The following is a 20,173-nucleotide window of genomic DNA, read 5'->3' as shown; positions in this document are numbered from 1 at the left end:
TTTTTACTAGTAACAATGCGTCACTATTTCGTATTATTGGCGGCATCTCCAGGACACCAATTCGGTAACGGGGACACGTGAGCTAGAACCCGGACTAGTCCATGGGTTGGGGCTGGGTGAGGCCTGCACGTGCTAGTAGCATATCTATGATGATGAGCATGTGTTTGTCTGTGATGAAGCTCCATCAGAGAAATAATGAATTTTTTTTACTTCAGGCCGATCTTGTTTTACTACCTCGAGCACTGCACTCTGAAATGTGTCTACTGCGACTGTATCATGCTCCAGGCAGTCAGAAACAACAGCGAAACACCACGCAGAATCCTCTCCAGGGTCGCTTTGCGCATTCCGAAAATCAACTACGGGATGTATTGTAGCTTGCGTGTTAACCCAGTGGTACGACTGTGGTGCGTCCTGAAGTTTAAAACTAATTTTCCGCGAAGTCCAACACCATGACGACCTTGTGTTGGCTTAGGTTAAACTTCAGTTCTCGAAAGTAGCGAGCTTGCTGCTTAGTGATAAAATGGTGGATCTTAAGTTGATTCAACATGTCTGTGAACTTTTCAGAAAATTCTTCTGATGTCAAAACAATGGCTTCGAGTCTAAAGCGGACTCCACTTATCCATTGCCGGACAAGCATGTTGTCTCTACTCTCTGCGTCATGGGCAAGACTTTGTTGAAGCAGATTCTCAGCACGCTTTGTACCAGGGCAGGATGTGCATTTGCCAAAAATGCAATCTTGGCTATCAAGTTGACATACAAGTGTAGCCAGGAGCTCTTCAGTTGTCTCCTTGAGGCCACTAGAATGAAGCATTAGTTTAAAGTTCTGATGGCTCATGCAGACACACACTGTGTGTGTACTGCTTCCACCAGCCAAAACATAGTGGGGAGGACGCAGAGCGGCGAACGTTGAGAAGCCGCCCTTGGAATTGTAAGTCTTCCATTCTTCATGCATTTCCTTCAGGTTCATCAACAATAGTCGCTTTTCGTGGCCTTTCAGAGTGTCTTTTTTCCTTGGTAGGCAATAAGACACAGAGTCATCCTCGTAGAGAGCTCTGACTGATGACTTCACTTCCTTAATAACTGGGCGACCACGTGTGCTTTGTGGCCTGCCTAGAATCCCACTGTTAGACTTGACTTTCATTGCCTCATGAAGTTGTCATTCCGATGCACCAAAGCACTCCATCATTTTTTCATGAGACCAAGATTGGGGGGCTAAAGGGAGGTACTGTATTTTTTTTTTCTCAGCTTTGTTCTTGGGGAAACTTGTTTCTCAGGTCTTGCATCAAGCAGACATCATTCAGAGAATGTTCAGCACCCTCGCGTTTGTCAAGGGTCGATGGTTGGCACATTTCCGGGGATGTAGCCATTATTCCCTTCGCATTTTCTCGCAATGTTTCCCCTTTCTTTTTAGCATGCGACGGTCTTCCGTGCTGCTGTTGTTTCCTTCTTATGCTGCTGCCAACACCTCTTTCTAAGGCCTCCTTTTCTGCTCCACTACCACCTGATTCAGGCTCACTTTCACTACCTCCGAACAAAACGTCAAGATGTTCTCCTGGCAAATACCAAATTCGCCATCTTTTAAGCTATACAAGTGCCGCTTGCAAGCTTCATAAATTCGATTTCCTGGAACTAGGCCGAGGGTAGAGTGGCCATCAACAACGGCCACTGTGATGACTGTCCACCTTCGGCAGTGTTTCGCATGTCTAAAGAGAGGGTCTGAGCACAACTTCGAAGCGGTTTTAGAAGTGCATCGATGAAGGTAAAGTTGCTTGCGGTGCTTATGAATCGTCACATCGTCATCCAGGCTTCTTCCTGAGCGCAGCACAAGAAGACACCAATCTATGTCAGACAAACGATGCACAGTTGTCAGTTGCTGCTTGCTGCAGTAAATTGCTTTGTGGCAGTTCTTTGGGCTGAAAGAGCATGGCAGAAGTTTGCTTCCTGAAAAATAGTGCCAAGCGTACCTGTAAGTCTCCAGAAATAAGCTCGCCTTAGCTGCACTACATTCTGTTAGTCTCATTGTCTAACATTTTGACTTTTCTGACGTACTTCAAAACATACCGTACTGTAAATGGGGTGATTAGAAAACCTCAGTCTGTTCACGAAAACATCGCGCAATTGATATGGCAAGCATCGTTTTAGATGATGCCTTGAAATATTAGTCTCATGGAAAAATCTTATTCAGTTCAGGCGCTCTAGGTGAACTGTGCAAAGATTTCAAATCACAAGTCAATGCTAGAGACATTTTCTTACCGTTATAATTGGGAGAAATTGATACTGGAAGGCATGGTACTGAAGCTTGGATTTCACATCCATTCTGAGTGTGTCGGACTGAGTTCTGGGCCATATTCTTTCCAATGTCCTTTCGTTATGACGTTTGTATGCATTCCATTAAAATTCGCTCACAGGAAGCCTTGTCTGCCTCCCTGTGTGTCTGTCAGCTGATCACACTATTCTCATCTGAGAAACACATGTATACAGAGGTAAGGGTAAAGAAACATCCCCACAAGGATTTAGGAAAGCCGTTTTCCTTGCGTTTTCTTCAGCACCGAAAGAGCAAAAAAAAAAATAAATAAATAAAGAATTTTAATATGCAGTAGTTACATATACTAGCCACCGTCTGCTGGGCAGCAGACGAGGAGGAGAAAGCAGACGATGACACGTAGACAAGGAGAGCGGAGACACGTATGCAGCGCCTACTAATGACATGGGTTGCTAACTTTAAAAAAATGTTCTCGCTTGAAAGAAAACTTATTCGAATAAAAACTTCTATATCATAAGCTAAGAGGCCGGTGCGTATATTGAGCTATCTGACATTTTTATCTGGAGGGCCTTAATGCTTATGTGTGTGTCCTGGATCTCACAAAAAAGTAACCTTTTTTCGACTTCGGAGATATTTTTCTAAAAAAATATATTTCTTAATAATTAGGAATTATTTTGACATACACTATAGCAACAGGCGAAAAGGTAGAACAATTAGTGCAGCTGAAAAGTTAATGCAGTTTATGCAAAAAATGTCCGAAAACGCAACTTTTCTTGCTTTTTTAAAGAGCGAAATAAATTTGGAAAATTCTAAAATGCATTCAATTATAACGCATTATGTAAGAAGGATGCCAGTATAATGTTCTAAAATAAAGTTTGTTATTGCACCTACTTTCAGACTTGAATGAAAAAAACTTACCTCCAACCAACTTTTGCTTCCTTCTGGAAATTTCAAAGGGTGATCACGTGATTACAAATTTTTTTTCGATGAAAATAATTTGGCAAAACCTTATTCGCAGAAAAGTCATCTAGCCCAAATTGTTTCAGGAAATTCAACGACGATCACTTTTGTGGTCGGGACATTTCGTTCACATGGAATGACCCGCTACCACTGTAGGTGAAACTGTGGCTGATATCAATGAGATCTTGGACAGCGACCATGCAGTTCTGAAGGCATGCGGCCGACAAACACACCAAGTCAAAACGAAGCTACTGTTTTCTGCTGTAGACGAAACCATAGTTGCTACTGATGTGATCATGGATGGCGACTAAACAGTCACATAGGCATGCAGCGAATGCCGTATGATGCCCACGAAAGAAAACCAGATTTGTGTGAATATCAAATATTCAATTTCGAAGAAAATTCAAATGACGAAAACCAAGTGTGAGATGAATCAATTATTTTTTTAATATTAACACTACTGGTTTTGCAAAAATTCGATTTCTTTTCACCAGCAAAAAGTATGAAACAAAAGACAAAAGAAGCAACAAATCCAACTATCTACAGGAAAACTATGCTTTGTGGTCAACAAAGCACTCTAGTACAGCATTTTTGCTTGACAGTATCATACCTGCAATAACTTAATGCTGTGATTAAGGAAGGACTGCTGCTCAACATGTTCCAGAAGCAGAGACACCGTTCTGCACATCACAACTCCTTCACGTACCGAAGAGAGCAACTCACTGGACACCCAGTGCTTGGTATGTGCAGGCATCTTTTCGCGATCTGAGCCAACAATGGGCACCTTGCTTACGCCACCACTCACAGTAAACTAATTTCATCACGCACGTAGAGTTCAACCTGTGCTTGTGGACACAAAAATTTCTGCTGGTTGATGAGCTTATCAAAGTTTTTCCGTAGTGCTAATGTGGAAGGAGCCTCTGCAGAAGCTTTTTGTTGTTTAGGACATATCTGGGTTCCTCGGTGTTGAAATTTTCCTTGCTTCTTCTAAAGCCAGGTATTTAATCCACTTTGCCATTGAAGCATCCTGGTGGCACTCAACTAGTTTAGAATGAGGGTCTCAAAACACTGCCAAGCTTTCTTGGTCAAATTTGTTGTTTGTAAACCGTACCTTTAGGCACTAGTAGACAAAGAGGTTTATGCTTGGTAGCTGATGTTGTCCAGATGCGTAACAAGGCAGCACAGCATGGGTACTTGAGCTGGTAGTGTCAGGTAGCCTATAAGCACCAGCAGGGGCCCCGTGACAGTGCCCCCCCCCCTTTCTTACTTTTAATATATTTCACCGCAATACAATCCGCATGCTTAGCCGCATAACACGGTTATTGGGCTCGAGCTCCACCACTGGAAAAGCTGGTGCCACCGTCGGCGTGACGTGCTAGGAGGGATCACGTGGACATAGCGGCCGCGTCGGCTGCTTCGGGAGCAACGAAGCGAGCTGAAAATGAGTTTAAATTCCCTCATACGCTGCGGTCCTCATTTAATGGCGAAATTTTCCCCCTTCGAGTGTCTCCTTTACAACGCTTGAAAGCACTACAATAGGTAGTGGCTGCCTTTGAAGGAGTGCAACATGGTAAGCTACTGTTCGGTGCCGCAGCGCCGGACGCACGTAACGGAGGCCAGTGTCAGCCTTATTCACACGTAGCCGCAGGACAAGAAGCTGCGTGAAGCTTGGCTCGCGAAACATAAAACCGGCAAACAGTCATCGGCTATAACTCGGGTATGCAGCGAGCACAGTCGCGAGGAAGATTTCTGCTACGGCGCTCTGAAAACGTGCACTGAGACGCTCGCCCGAGTCCGCTGCCCGACTAATGTCATGACGGTTTGGTCTATGAACTTGTCGATGCTATAGATACTGGCAAGTTCAGTGGAGTGGAAAGGCAGTGGTAAGAAGCACATTTAAAAGAAGCATGGCATATGGTCATGCTTATGTTATGAATTAATGCACTGGATTACAAAAAAGCAGCAGCGGGAAATTGCACGCTGAGAACACAAGATAAACATACAGTGCGACACAACTCGAGAAATAATATTGAAAGTTCAAAGAATTTAGAAGAAAAAAAATCTTGAATCGTCGCGACAGCACATCACAGTCCCTGTAGGCGTCGAAGTCTCTACAATGAAATTATTTTTGAACAGCTCTGATAGCGCCCACACAACAATGGTTGCTTGTATACTGTCTAATGTTCATATTCTGTGGCCTAAAGCTCATGGCACGGTGCGAAAACGCGCGCGCGGTGAAAGCGAAACAGTGCGCGGACAAGCATGCAGACGCGCAGTCGGTTGCTGCGAATCTGCGTGATCGCTGTATTGAGGCTTCGTTCTATTACGCCCCATTTAGTTATACAAACACTATAAGAACATATTTCACATAGTTTGCTCTCAGCGTTTACTTACCTTTCACGTAAGAAGCTGGTTCGAGAGATTTCATCGTGGCGACCGCGCGCAGTGGCGTTCACTGTACGTATTCGGTAAAGAGATAGCGTCTGTAAACGATTGTGTGCTTTCAGTTTGCCCAAGATTATTATTTAGACAGTAAAAAACTTCTCTCGTTTCTAAAGTACTTACAGAAATGTCCTGGAGAGCTCGCGCGTGGTTTTTTCAGTGAGCGCTGACAGCAAAACCTATGAGGAGCGCGTCGCGTGATCTCTCATACTACGCCAGCGAGGCGACTCCGCAATTCCTCGCCGCCAATACTGCGGCAAAGCTGACTTAAAGGGAAGCTGAAGAGTAAGTCGAATTCAATAACACGCTCATATACAAATGCGGGAACCTTTTAAACCATGAAGGTAAAATTCTGTGGGAGATTTTTCCCTTAGGAGTGACGCAATCATCAGTTAAAATTGCGTAGTAGCTGCGCCCCCCGTCGAACGCCGCGCGCTGCTGCTGACGCTGACAATGCGAGCGGAGACCGGAAACCGCGGCTTAGTGACGTCAACACTGGTGTTCCACTCCTTCGCAGTCTCCGCGACCGTGCCCGATCGGGCTTATTTCTGCGTGCGTGCCGTCCTAATCTGCTTCGCTCGACCCTACATTCCTTTATTTCTGTGTATATAGGAGTGGTAGTTGACGTGCACAGCATCAACTGAACTTGTAGGCCAATCATGCCGGCGTTCTGTGCAGCCTATGCTTGCACGAACACCAGCGGCCGCGGCGATGTTCCGATGTTGCATTAGTTCCTGCAAGACAAGAAGCTTTCAGCTAAGTGGGAGGCTGCTGTGAAGTGAAACAATTTCAAGCGCTCAAGAACAAGTGTTGTGCTCTAACCACTTATGTGATGATTACTACCGGAGTTTATCAATAATGCGTGCTTTGGGTTCTCCTAAAAAAATTGTTAGCACACTGAACGGAAGGTGCATGTTTATCGCCCACCCTTGACGCAGGTTTCATCGCCAAGCGCCGCAAATTTTCTATTCGCACGTGTGTTGTGAAACAGCCTGCATGCAGCTACCATAACGCAGTGCAAGCGTAAAGTTTGCATGTATTGGAAAGCCTGCTCACGCCAAGACGCTGCACTCCCCCTTCTCTCGCACACATAAGAAACCGACCATCTCACGTAGCCGACGGAATTCGCCGGTTACGAGTAGTGTGCGGATGGCGCGCTGATGAAGGGTCTATACTACACTGCTACAACAGCCGGTAAACTTTTCCCGCATTTAAACCGTCTGTGTAGATTGCCGACAGCTTTGGGGCAGCGCACAAATGCTGAAGATCGCATCACCGCTTACGTTCTACGAGGAGGCATGCAGGAACATAACACTACAGTTGTTTGCCCGGAAACATAATCACTGGAACGCTGAAGGCAGCTTAGCAAAAAACATACTCGCCAAAGAACATTTCCAACACAAGGAGATACTAACACTTCGCCTTCGTTCGCGTGGAAAGCAGTGCTTGCACCAGCATTTTTTGCTTCTTGGAGAGGCCGGATCTTCGCAATCGGCTCGTACACGTAGTATGTACAAGTATGTACGTACCTGTAGTATGTACAAGGGTAAACCCCTTACAAGTGATCTTGCACGCGACAGCGACAGCGCTACAAGCAAGGCGATGGCTGTCACGTTCACTCATCGTCTGCAAGGCGAACCATTGTTGACGTCACGAGGCGCCCGACCAATCACAGGCGGAAACGAGGCGCGCGAGCTGGGCGTGTCTGCTGCTGCACTTTTCGTCGAAATAAAATATGTTTGCGCTTTCCTTCACTCAATTTCGATGCGATATTCGAATTCAGAGGGTTGAAAACCACGGCGTACTGCTCTTCACTCATTTTTTGTGGAAAACCTTTCAGCTTCCCTTTAAAGACATGACAGCAGCAATTTTCAAGGGTTCGAATATTTCGAACAGTAAAAGTGACATTCAGACCGAATTGAATACTAGCGAACTCTAATAGAATATTAGCCCACTGCTAAAAAAACGCAAGAATAGGTACAAATACGCACGAATTGTTGCAGCTTTTCTGTCGTTCATGTACAATTCTTGCTGATGATTATGCGATGCGGACTCTGCCACTTTTTTTCGATTGGGCACTGGCACCACTTTTGCTCCTTTGCGTCTTAAGACGGAACTGCATGGCGCGATTTCAGGCGCGATTTCAGGCGCGATTGACGCGTGGATGGTGGGACGCGCGCGTCATTTTGACGCGTGCCCAGCATGATCCGTCACGAAATCGCGCCGCCGCATGCTCCTGCTCGGAGTAGAAAAAACGCGTCGCGCGGCGCGTCCACCAATCAGAGATCAGGTAAGTCACGTGGCATTTGGTCACGAGCATTTTGGTTATTTTTTTGCCACCAGATGGCCCTGCTCTCTGCGCATCTCGACAGAACCTCCTTGGAGCAAATTTTTTTTTTCTCGGCAGAACTGGCGCGCGCGTCAGGGAAAATACGTGCTACCGTGATTTCGTTCGCGCATCGTTTTCACCTAAAATGGACAAAGCAACCTTCAACGAGGCCTTAAGAAATGAAGTGGAGAAGCATCGCGTCTCATAGCTAATGCTGGCAAGACAATTTGCTAATAATATTACCAGTGTATGGTACTCGCTCTCTTCTCAAATATGTAGGCCGCACCCACATATACCTCCTGACCCGCATTTTTTCTTGCTTCAGTATCAGCATCCCCCTTAATAGCAGCAATCGCTTCTTCTGCTTGGTAGTAAGCGGCCGACACTACTTTTTATATGTGAAGTTGTAAACAAGCAGCCATAGAGTTTCCTACAAAAATTACTAGAGGGAACTCTGGCGCTGCAGTCGTTGTCCTACCATGGGAATGATGGGAAGTACATGAATTTGTCTGATCTTCATGCTTGTGGATTCAGACGTTCTTGTGGCTTTGTATGTTACGCTATATAAATCTTATTGTCGTATATTTCAGTGCAATCTATATTCTTAGAAGTGCAGAAGACGCAGGGAACGCGTACAATTGCTATTAATTGCAACGGTTGAGCTTGTCCAGGTGGCCAAATCGAAACGCGCCAAGCGTGTCAAGGCACTGGCATGCCCGTGATAAATTCATAAGGGCGTTTCATTCGCTTGTCGATACGTACGTCCGTGGCTCAATGGTTTCAATATCAGGCTTCTGTGCTAGAGTCCCTGTGTTCGAATCCTGCCGTCGGGCAATTTTAATGATGTTTATTTAATTATTTATTACGCAATACATTGTTGAAAATGATGAGTTTACAAAGTCACAAAGCTGTTTGAAGCCAAAAGGACGAAGTTTAGGCAAATCCATGTACTTCCGATAATTCCCATGCTGGGACAAGCGCTTCCATTGCAGCTCCCATAGACACTAGCGCCAGAGTTCCCTCTAGTAATTTTTGTAGGAAACTCTATGCAAGCAGCGGCCTCTCAGCATGCGGAAGGTACATAGTCGCAGTTTCGCACACAATATTGCTGCTTGAAATTAAGCTTGAAAAATACACTTCGGAAAAAAAAATGTCACTGTCTAATTACACTAAGATTATTTTTGTTGCAGTGGTCTGTAAATTTAAGGACATATTATATATGCGGTAACAGAGACAATGCATGTCGTTGAGAGTTATGTTGTCTGGCAACCCGGAAAACGAGGCGCGAAAGCGCCGCTCCTTTTTTTTGTACGGGTGCTCGCGCGTCGGCGGCAACACGGGCATTTGTTGCGCGTCGCGTTTTTCGCTCGCGAAAAACGTGCCGTGCGGTTCCAGCTTTACACATTTGCAGTGCTCTGTGGTTGCTGAGCTCTGAGGGTTGTCCAACTTAGCCAGTGTGTAACCAAATATGTCCAAATTAACGAGAGTTTCATTCCGTTATATATCGCATACACCTGCCCAGACGAGTCCAAATAATGAGGGTCAAATTAACAAGGTTTTACTGCATCTTCATTTTTGTTCCCATCACTTCCTTGCATTCAAGTGCAAGTTTTCATTAAAACATCATCTAAGGTAGTGCTCCAGCAAAGCAGATAACGGTCATGTGCCATGTCGACCCTATGAGCGCAGCCACCACCATTTTTGCCTGGAGAGTGTTGAGGGTAGCTGAGCAGCAGGTAGGCCGAGGAATCGGCATGCCCATAGCACTGCCCAAGGCAACCAACAGACAGCAATTGCATCCAGCAGAAGACTGCTGCTCCTGCCCAGGAACTCTCTTTATTACAATAAATCATGATAAGCGCCCTAGTCCCATCTAAGTTTAATGCGGCACACTGCACAAAGCTTGCGATATAATTTGCTATCGGTGGAACTCCAGTGGATGCTGCATACGATAGCGAAGTGTTCTAGTTGGCTGTAAGTGGAAACTACTGCCGCATGTTGACATATTGTAAAGGTCTTGCCATTATGACAGCAGCATCAGCCATACGCATGTTCAGCAGCTGCAAAGTTACGTTTTCTACGTCACTTCAGCAGAAAAAGTATGAAGTTCAAAAGGCAACGTTGTCGCAAACTATTATCAGCAGTGGCCTAAATGAAGCATTGACGAACCATGATCTCTCAATAACAGTATACCAGTAGCCGCCGAACCTTTGCAACTTTGTGTGGCAGTGGCACGTCGCACTGCGTTCACGTCGCCTCTGGCGCTGCGTGAATTGACAGCAATGATAACATAGCAATGCTTGAGCTGCTGAGATAAAGCCCAAAAGTACAATTGAACTGAGCACACGGAAGCGTGACTGAACTGGGTGCATGGCAGTGAACCCCATCCAAGTCCAACCACAATGAAAATACGACCGTTGAGATGAGCAAGCACCGCATGCAGCCTTTAAAAAGACGCGAATGAAGTCACTCGCTTTCAACCATGCTAGCATAACTATGCTTTCAAGGCACGTTTAAGGTGTGTTTCAGGATGAGACAGTACAGTGTACAGTGGCCATGGCCTTCAAGATAACACCAGAGCACTCGCCAGTGCTATTTTGCAGTGCAATTTATTAGGCAAGGCCGGACAATCGTAAATACAGTGAAATGTGGTTGTTACAGCCGATCAATCACTGTGTCTGGGGTCGTTATAAGTGGGCTTGACTGTATTTTCTTTCCCCCTCTTAATAATCATACCTGAAACTCAGCACCACGAGCTGTGGCCTGGGTTACGCCCAACCGCAGATGCAGAATGTTCCCTAGCGCTAGCTAGTGTCATCTGCAGAAAGTTGGTATTCCACCATGTTTCCACCATGTGTGACAAAGAAGCTTGAGAACAAGTTAAAGGGACACTAAAGGCAAATATTAGGTCAAGCTAAAGTGATATATTAGTGCTCGAGAATCTCTAAGGTGCCAATACTATCATGAACAGAGCCTTAATAATCGAGAAATTGAGGTTAACATAGCACATGATTACAGATTCCTTCGGGACATTAATTTTCTTTCATTTCTTGCCCAATGACGGAAGCACTTCCAAGTTAAATTCTGTGACTAGTATTCAACCACTCATTGTAAAAAAACGTCCTTGTATTATAAGACGAAATAAAGTGCTAGTTGTCTTTTTCTATTTCCTTTTAAGAAAAAAGAACTAATTGAAATTAACCTTGAAAACGACGCAGGCAGTCGAAAGGATTAATTTGTGCTCGACTCGGCAAACCACCCATGCTTTTGTGTTTCAGTGGTTTCGTTATCACATAGTGCTGCGCTTGTTTTGCTGACTCGCGAAACTTGCACAAACTGCAAATAGCAGAGAATTCAACTTCTATGTGATGTCGCAGGATGCCCGAACAGTCTACACCACTTGACCAAAAAGCAGCCGCAGCAGCGAATCCACCGCTCTACCTTGGCTCGGTACTGCCATCTGCTGGGCGCTGTTTTACTCCCTGACGGCACACTACTGATGGCAGCAAAGCATGGTGATGGCATATGCAACGTCACCACTGCCTTGGTTGTGTGGCGCGAGATTTGATTTGCAATAAAGGTATTTGGACCCTTCAGAAGCAGTTTTCTCGTAAACTACTGTCTTTTTTTTTTTTGCACAAAACAAGCGTTGCGAATTTTCTGAAATAGTACTTAAAGAGCTTCAGCCTTTAGTATCCCTTTAAGGACCATGCAAAGAGCAATGGAAGAATGTTGAGCGTAACGTTAAGAGACAGAAAGAGAGGGGTGTGGATCAGAGAGCAAACAGGGATAGCCAATATTCTGATTGACATTAAAAGAAAAAAAAATGGAGCTGGGCAGGTCATGTAATGAGTAGGTTAGATAACCAGCGGACCATTAAGGTTACAAAGTGAGTGCCAAGAGAAGGGAAGCGCAGTCGAGGACAGCAGAAGACTAGGTGGGGCGATGAAATTGGGAAATTCGCAGGCTCTAGTTCAAATTTCTTGGCACAGGACAGGGGTAATAGAAGATGCAGCAGCCTTCGTCTTGCAGTGGACATAATATAGGCTGCTGCTGCTGCTGCTGCTGATTATCATATTAGGCTTGTTAGTGACCACAGAAAAAAATTCTCTCAGAATATTGTCCCACATAATGCAAGCACCCCTCAAGAATACTAGGGAAAAAAAGGAAGAAAAAGAGAGAAAGAAGCAGTCCTTGGGAAAGTAAATGCAGTATTCTTATTGTACCTTGTTTAAGTACTACTAATCAAGTGTGCAAATTCTCAAATTATTCTTGAGAGGGTATATCTGTTCTTTAATTTACACAGAACATTTGAAATCACCCAAGGCAGTTGTTTCTGGGAAACTACATCTTAGGGCCCCTCACCAGGTCTGGTCATTTTGAGCTCACAAGCGCAGAGCGTGATATCGCTCTGCACAAGCGATATTGCGTGATATCGATTGTGTCTGCAAAGTATTACAACACTACGTGCCACGGAAAGATCTGAAGTTTCAGGCCGAATGCCGTTTTCCCTTCTCCTCGCAGCCACTACGCTTCAAGCTGGAGGATGACGTACACGTGCTAGTGCGCCTACGTACATTTGTTTGCACTGTGATATTACTAGTGGTGACACGTCACTTCGAGAATTATTCAAGGCATCATCTCTTATATGTGTAATATGTTGCTTGAATAGATACTTCAAAGGAAGAGGTCTGGACACCGACCAAAAATGGTTTAAAAGAGTTATTTACGTTTTTGAATAGATGAATTAAAGCTAAAATAAATAATAAAACACACAAACCGAATGTCTCTGTGTTTTTGTTTTACTTCGCGCCGCAGCAAGAGAGGTGTACTTCCGTTTCGTCTGCTTGTTCCCACGTCGTGCAGCCACGTGCACAGACACCGAAACTGTCATTTTCTACTGCCCTCCAGAGCAGGATCATGCTCTGTGATTCGCTTGTATCTGCCTCAGTATTTGTGTAGCACTGACTTATACCGCTAGTCAGACGTCCTCCTGCACAGCGCGCAAAATCGGGTGCTGCATGAAATGAGACAATCTTAATAGCTCGCACGCGACACCATTAGCAGAAGTGTGCCGAGCCACAATAAAGCGAGGAGAAAAAAAAATTAAGGCAGGGCTCGTGACGCATATGTCACATGATCCTCGAGCTCCGGTATGGGAGAGCGCAGGGAAGGAATTTTGCTTGCGGAGGCTAGACAGGGCAAGTAGAGAGAATGTTTTGCTTAGCAGTGGAGCTTGCCTCCTGAAATCATGAATTTGCGGCCCTGAAATATTTCTATCTTGGATATTAATGAGCCTACTTGAAAATTTTTGTGGCAGAACGCTCCCTAGAGGACATGTATCAATTTTCAACATATAACCAAAATTTGCTATGGGGCCCGGTAAGGGGCCCTTTGAGCCTGTTTCACATGCAAGTGATTTTGGGTCAGAAATGGCGCAGCATCTGTCGCGTAAGCCTCCTTTCCCAATACCAGTTTGCTGAGCGGAGCACACCGCTGCAATCACGATCGAAACATTTGGAAAAATTTGCGAACGGCGAAAGCGGCAACCAATGACGGAGCGCCTTGAGCAGTGATGTCAAGATCACGTGGCAAGGGCGTGGCCGAAGCGCGGGCGGCGCGGGGAACTGGGGTACTCGCCTGCTCGAGCAGACGGTTCTAGCAGACAAAATTTGTAGCAGACGACATCCACTGCCAGTTTGCAATGTCTTGCACGGTCTTCAACAAGCTGTTCATCACTCAATTTGTATAGTGTCTTGCTTGTTTGGGATGCTAAAATGAAGGATTTTCGCAACAAAGACGAGGGTTCTTTGGGAAGAACTTACGGAGTGAAGGTAAAAAGCGTGGCAATTTGAGCGAGTTGGTATGTCATGACTGTTTTAGGCTTGTAGCGCAGCTCGGAAGAGCAAAAAAGGAAGGAGGTAGGGGTAATCAAAGGGAAAGGAAAACAGAGTGAGCGCTAACTTCCAACTGACGGTTTATTTCGTGACACAAGACTACTTATACACTTGGCAAACCATATGACATCAGGAGATAACAAAGAAACTAAGCAACAAAGCCGATAGTAACCAAGTGGTAACATATTCAGACAGCCTGTGGCTGCAGTCGGAGATACGCCAATTCATTGCTTGATAATGATAATGAAGGTGAGCTTACACATGCATGGCCCAGACCAATGATAGCCTTTGCTTCGATGATTTCTCTTGTGAGCTGATTACGACTGCGACCAAGAATGACGCATTCCTCTACGACAGATTCGCAACCACACGTTTTGCAGTGCTGCGCAAGAAACCCCCCAGCTGTAATACAATTCTTGGCATTGTAACCATGTTCGTGCAGCCTGTCATTCAGACATCGGCCAGTTTGACCAGCTGTAATGCAATTCTTGGCATTGCAACCATGTTCGCGCAGCCTGTCATTCAGACATCAGCCAGTTTGACCAACGTAACGTTTTCCGCACTTGAGTGGAAAACAATAAACAACACAATGTGCGCAATTAACAAACTTATTTTTGTGGTTCTTGTCACAGGAAAAAGGAGCTACCTTATTGGGATTAGTGAGTTTGCAAATCCTCATTAGCTTGTTAGGGGCAGAAAACACTACACGAACATTCGCTCGCTGGGCGATTTTCTTAAGATTATGTGAGACTGTGTGAATATAAGGGATGACGCTAGTCCTACCCCAAGTAGTTACAGGATTCTCTGCGTGCTGGTTGTCTTTTCTACGCTCTCTTAGAATTCGTTCTGCTATTGACACTTGTAGGGACACGGGATAACCAGCCTGCGAAAGCCGCTCGCACTGAGAGGCAAAGCTAGACGAAACACTATGGTGGCACGACTTTTTCAAAGCATTATTAAGGCAAAGGTTAGCAATGCCTCTCTTGATCAACTTGGAATGGGCAGAATGAAACGGAAGAAGTAGTTTGTTAGCACGAGGTTCATAGGACCAACACGTATGAATATCCGAACAAGCTAAGCGCAAATCCAAAAACAAGATCTCGCGATCCTGTGGGAGCTTGTAGGTAACATCAAGGGGCGCAAGGCATTCTTGGACTATTGGCACTACCGAGGCAACCTCAGTCTCAAGGTCAGCCGGAGAACACTGAACACAAAACAAAAAATCGTCCACGTAACGAAATATTTTAAAAATGTTAGTCTGACAAAGGTTGATTGACATGGCGACGTCTAGGCGAGCTAAAAATAAATCACCGAGGAGCGGGGAAATGCATGAACCAATGCACACTCCGTTTTTCTGCAAATAGATGGTGTCATTCCATGTAATGAACGTAGATGACAAATGAAAGCTCTGCAAAACGTGTGGTTGCGAACCTGTCTTAGAGGGATGCGTCATTCTTGGTCGCAGTCGTAATCAGCTCACAAGAGAAATCATCGAAGCAAAGGCTATCATAGGTCTGGGCCATGCATGTGTAAGCTCACCTTCATTATCATTATCAAGCAATGAATTGGCGTATCTCCGACTGCAGCCACAGGCTGTCTGAATATGTTACCACTTGGTTACTATCGGCTTTGTTGCTTGGTTTCTTTGTTATCTCCTGATGTCATATGGTTTGCCGAGTGTATAAGTAGTCTTGTGTCACGAAATAAACTGTCAGTTGGAAGTTAGCGCTCACTCTGTTTTCCATTCCCTTTGATTACCCCTACCTCCTTCCTTTTTTGCTCTTCCGAGCTGCGCTAAAAGCCTAAAACAGTTTTTAGGCGTAAAACGCCTGTGTTACGCCTAAAAGCATAAAACAGGCACATGTGGCACCATACTTGTTAATTTAGTTAGTAAGCGAATGTTCAAAAAAAAGTTTAGACGGCTGATAAAACTACTATCCTTATTTTTCATATAGTTGTCTACTAACTTGTTATCGTAATCGATGCTTTGCCGTTCTTGTGCAACTTACTTTTTTCTATTTATCGCAACTTTAGTGCATTGGGAGCGAATCTTTGTTTTTCCATATGAGAGAAAGTTGTATTTCTGTATGAAAGCATGACATATGCGGTATTGCAATGGACTCTTGTTTTTTTTTAGGTCACAGCAAATGGTTGCGCGTTACTCTCGAAGGTGGGGTATTTTCTTCCTTTTTTTTTTTTTGGTCACGTAAAACAGGTGCACATAGCAATAGAGGGCACATTATAATTGAGTAAATACAGTAATTGTCAAAATATTATGTCCTGTACTTTATTTCAGTATTTCTGTGCAGCACTGTGGAAGCTACAAGCTTCTCAACCAATCAGGGGGGCGAACGCATCTTAAAGGTGCCTTTCTGCAACTTGTCTGTCAGCGGCGAGCACTGCAGCACAGGTGGTTGCAGCATCTATGAAGACTGCAACTTCGCATCGAGATCAGCTGTTGGGACAGCAGCGGTGGAAAATTTGTACTATATTCACTCTGACACCAAAAAGGAGTGCATCTGCAAGATATATCGAGACACAGAGGAGCAGGAAGGTTCCAGAGACGGTGAAAGCAGAGGGTTCAGAAGGAGCACTCAGCCAGCGTGCAGCAGGGGATGGTGGTGCCATCTCTTGACTTTGCCTGGAACATCCACTTGTACACAGTGTGCGCGCTGACATTCGTAAGTGCAGCTGTTTTCGTATTAGAATTTGTGCACATTTATTGCACTTCTTCTGCACCGTTCCAAGTATGTTCAATGGCCAACTTATTCATTCCTTTTGCATAAAAGAGCAGCAAGGAACAATACTACACAAGCAAGTCTACGGTTGGCATTTTTGCGAAGGATTAAGTACTACCTAGGAAGGAGTCCTCCGTGGTGTTTTTGCTGTGCCAACTACACATATGAATTTAACCACTGTTGAAGCAATTACAGTCGAACCCAGTTTTATCAAACTTGCAAAAAAAGCACTCGTCAGTTCGATATAGGGCCTAAATCAATATACGCCTGCTAAGGAGTTGGATGTCATAAATGCACATACCATTTATAAAAGTACTTTATTGATGAAACAACCTTAGTTTCGCATGAAATAGTCCGGTATCTTCTTCTGCTTGGAAAACTTCGCTGCCTGCGACAGCAGACACTTCTCCACATTGTCTAAAGTCAGAGAAGCTGAAGCCACAACCTTCCACGTTTGCACAGAAGCACCAGAATAGTGAAAGTGCTCCAATCACCTCCGAGGATGTGGGCAAAAGATTGTCGTTGCTTTCGTCATTGTGCCCACTTTCACTTGTGTTCGGTACAATGTCAGCAATGTAGCCTTCGTTTTCAGACTCTACCATGGTCGCGACACCACCCTCTGCACTTCCAAACTCATCGATTGTTGAATCGTTGATGGCTTCCGGAAATTGTGACAGCTCGCTCCAAACTTCAACGATACCGGAAATGGCTTTGTCGCACTCATAAGCATTTTCAGAGTCCTCACCAGGCACGTGGAAGCTGGCACGTCTGAAGCAGTTTTGGATGAACCACTTGTAAATGGCCGCATCGACATAACGGCCGCGCGTATGTGTCGAATGCCACGTGCACCGGGTCGTTTGTTCACCTTAGCCCTAATCTCCCCCTTATTCTTCTAGATCGTGCTGAGAGTGCACTTCGAGATCTTGTAAGCTGTGGCGACATTTGACTTCTTACCGCGTTCGACTCGAACGATGATTTCAAACTTCACGGCAAAAGGCAAATTAAGTGCGCCTCGCGCTAGCCATCAACGTAACAATGCAAGAGAAGGCCCACAAGGCGCAAACACAAGAAATGAGAAAAGCAGCAAAGCAACTTGGACTTGCACCATCTTGCACGCCAAATGTACAAGAGCCTCTGATTGGCTGTCTGAAGAAGTGCTGCAGGCAGGCCAGGATCATTTCTTACAGGGGGGTGTCGCCAACTTGCCCGATGTGGAATGGTAGTCGTAGGGAGAGCGGGTGGATGGAGACGTGTCGCTGAGCTAAATCACTTTTGGGATGTGTCGGCGAGTTTCCCCGGCACTGCGAGGAAAAACCAACTTCTGGAGACACCTTTGCACTGCTCGATGTTCTATATATTGGGAGTCTCTGCGATTTTGTTTGACATAAGCGTAACTTTTGCTATATATATTCGTAGTAATTATATCGTGCTCAGAAACTTTTCAATATACAGGATAATTCTATGTAAACGGGTTTGATATAGTTGGGTTCGACTGTAATTGTTTCTGCTTTTTAAATGCAAATGAATGTCTGTATGGCAGCATTGCATTCATTTTTTTTTCTCTGCACATTTTCATTCGAACAAGTGGAGAACTCTGTTTTCAGCATCATGGAGCCTCAATAAACCACTCTGCGACCTGCGGAGAAGCTTCGAAGTAAACACCTCCCGACAGGAACACTTGTCAAGGCCATTTGGTAGTACAAAGGGTTCCGAACTGCACCACTACATCTCGCTGCACAAGAATATGCACTCGCAGAACTACTAAAATAGAGTACACATGCTAGTGCACCATGACTGAATCACTCTGAACCGTGTTTATTGCGTCCCCAAAATTGTAGACACCTTGCGCCTAATTCCCAAAGAACAAGGCCTCATGCAAGACGGCATCGTTTGTTAGTCAACCACATGTGCATGTACCTTCCCAGTATTTGGCGTTGTTCCGTAAATGACTTTTTTTTTCCTGCATTCCCCAAGGAGCACCCGCGGGCATTGTGGCCACAAGGTGAGCAACCGAGTCAAGCCGAGACAAGCACCCACCGAAGAGGAGTAGACAATCTCCTCGCGCAGGAAACGGTTCTCGCCGGCATTGGAATCAAACAGGCCCCAGTCCATCCTGATGTCCCAGGTGTAGGTGAAACACGAGCTGACCACTGCCGACAGGATCCACAGGATGAAGAACGGGTGGCTGCTCGACGATGGGTAGCTGTCTGCACAGGGGCATAAGCATGTACAGAGGAGGCCTTGTTAAAATGGTTTTTTAACCACAATGTCCGCTCATTCAATGTGGCAAAGCCTTGTTGCTGCAACCACAGCATCACCCTAAATATGCTCACAGTGCAAGGATAAATGTAGACAGAGACAAGAAACAACATGGACAGTGCCGACTTCCAGCTGAGAAGCGACTGAACTGTGTTTGTGTAGCTTTACTTTCCATTTTGGTGTTTTCATAGCACAGTCACATACGTGTTCTTTCTGCAAATAAGATCACTTAGAAGTTAGCGCTTGCCGTGTTTTCTCCATATACATTTAGCCTTATGCTGTAAGTATATAGCAGACCCTCGTTATAATGAAATCACTTTATTCTAAGTTTTTCCTGGTCTCGCGTTACTATGAATCTTTTATAGCTCCTATCCTTTTAACAAAATACCACTTACAACGAAGTCGATATGCAGTCCCGATGACTTCGTTGTAACACGGGTTCACTGTATTTAGTATAACCCACCAACAAGCCCAAACTATTATGTTGCACTGCATCAGAATGTAAACATGGTGAAACAAATGAACAACAAAAGAAAATTAAATTCTGGGTTTGTTTTTGTGCCAAAACCACGATCTGATTGTGAGGCATGCCACAGTGGAGGAGTATGAATTAATTTTGCTGATCTGGGGTTCTTCAACGTGCATCGAAACAGAAGTACACAAGCGTTCTTGCATTTTGGCCACATCGCAATGTGACTGCACACGGCCAGGAATTGAACCCGCAACCTCATGCTTAGCAGCGCAACGCCATAGCCACTAAGTTATCACAGTAGGCAACGAACAAAACAAACAAAGCTGGTTCTCAAGACCAAGTGGAGGGCGAAGAAATGCCATTCAACACATTTCACCAAGGTCCTGGATAAAGAATGGTTTTAAACAGGCCGATGCTAAGCAGCCCCTGCAATGATAGACAAGATTCTCCTGCTTTTGTATAACACGATCCTTTGATGATTTTAAAGCAGAAAAAAAGGAACAGTGAGCTTAGATGTGAATGCTTTCTTTCTTTCTTTTTTATTTTTGAACACAGACTGATCAAAGCAGCGTGGCCCAAAAATTGTAATTGTTGCACCATAATGAAAGCATCTTATGCATTCCCAAGAACTAGCTTTTTAGCTAGTTCTTGGGATGCTAGTTCTTGGAAAAACTAGCTTTTTAATAAAAAGTATCAGTAGCCCATTATGCCTGAAAAAAAAAAAAGAAAAATGTTCACTGTTTCGGATTGAAGAGATCAAAATGCAGTTTTAGATCTCAGAATGCTTAAGGACCGTTCACACCAGGCTGACAT

General features: G+C 44.8%; 1 protein-coding gene across 6 annotated transcripts in view; it reads right to left on the bottom strand.

The window, feature by feature from the left end:
* Window positions 1–20,173, bottom strand: part of LOC139052726 (solute carrier family 53 member 1) — a 376,292-nt gene that overhangs the window by 102,867 nt on the left and 253,252 nt on the right. For all 6 annotated transcript variants that reach the window (XR_011510032.1, XM_070529770.1, XM_070529769.1 and 3 more), the window contains exon 11: window positions 18,667–18,836. Coding sequence is in view for 5 of the 6 variants with exons in the window: in XM_070529770.1 (XP_070385871.1) it covers window positions 18,667–18,836 (170 nt within the window). In the remaining variant the exon portion in view is untranslated. The remainder of the gene's footprint in view (window positions 1–18,666; window positions 18,837–20,173) is intronic.

Source organism: Dermacentor albipictus, unplaced genomic scaffold, assembly GCF_038994185.2.
Source record: "Dermacentor albipictus isolate Rhodes 1998 colony unplaced genomic scaffold, USDA_Dalb.pri_finalv2 scaffold_30, whole genome shotgun sequence".
NCBI classification, from domain to species: domain Eukaryota; kingdom Metazoa; phylum Arthropoda; class Arachnida; order Ixodida; family Ixodidae; genus Dermacentor; species Dermacentor albipictus.
This window is presented reverse-complemented; position numbering and strand designations above follow the sequence as displayed.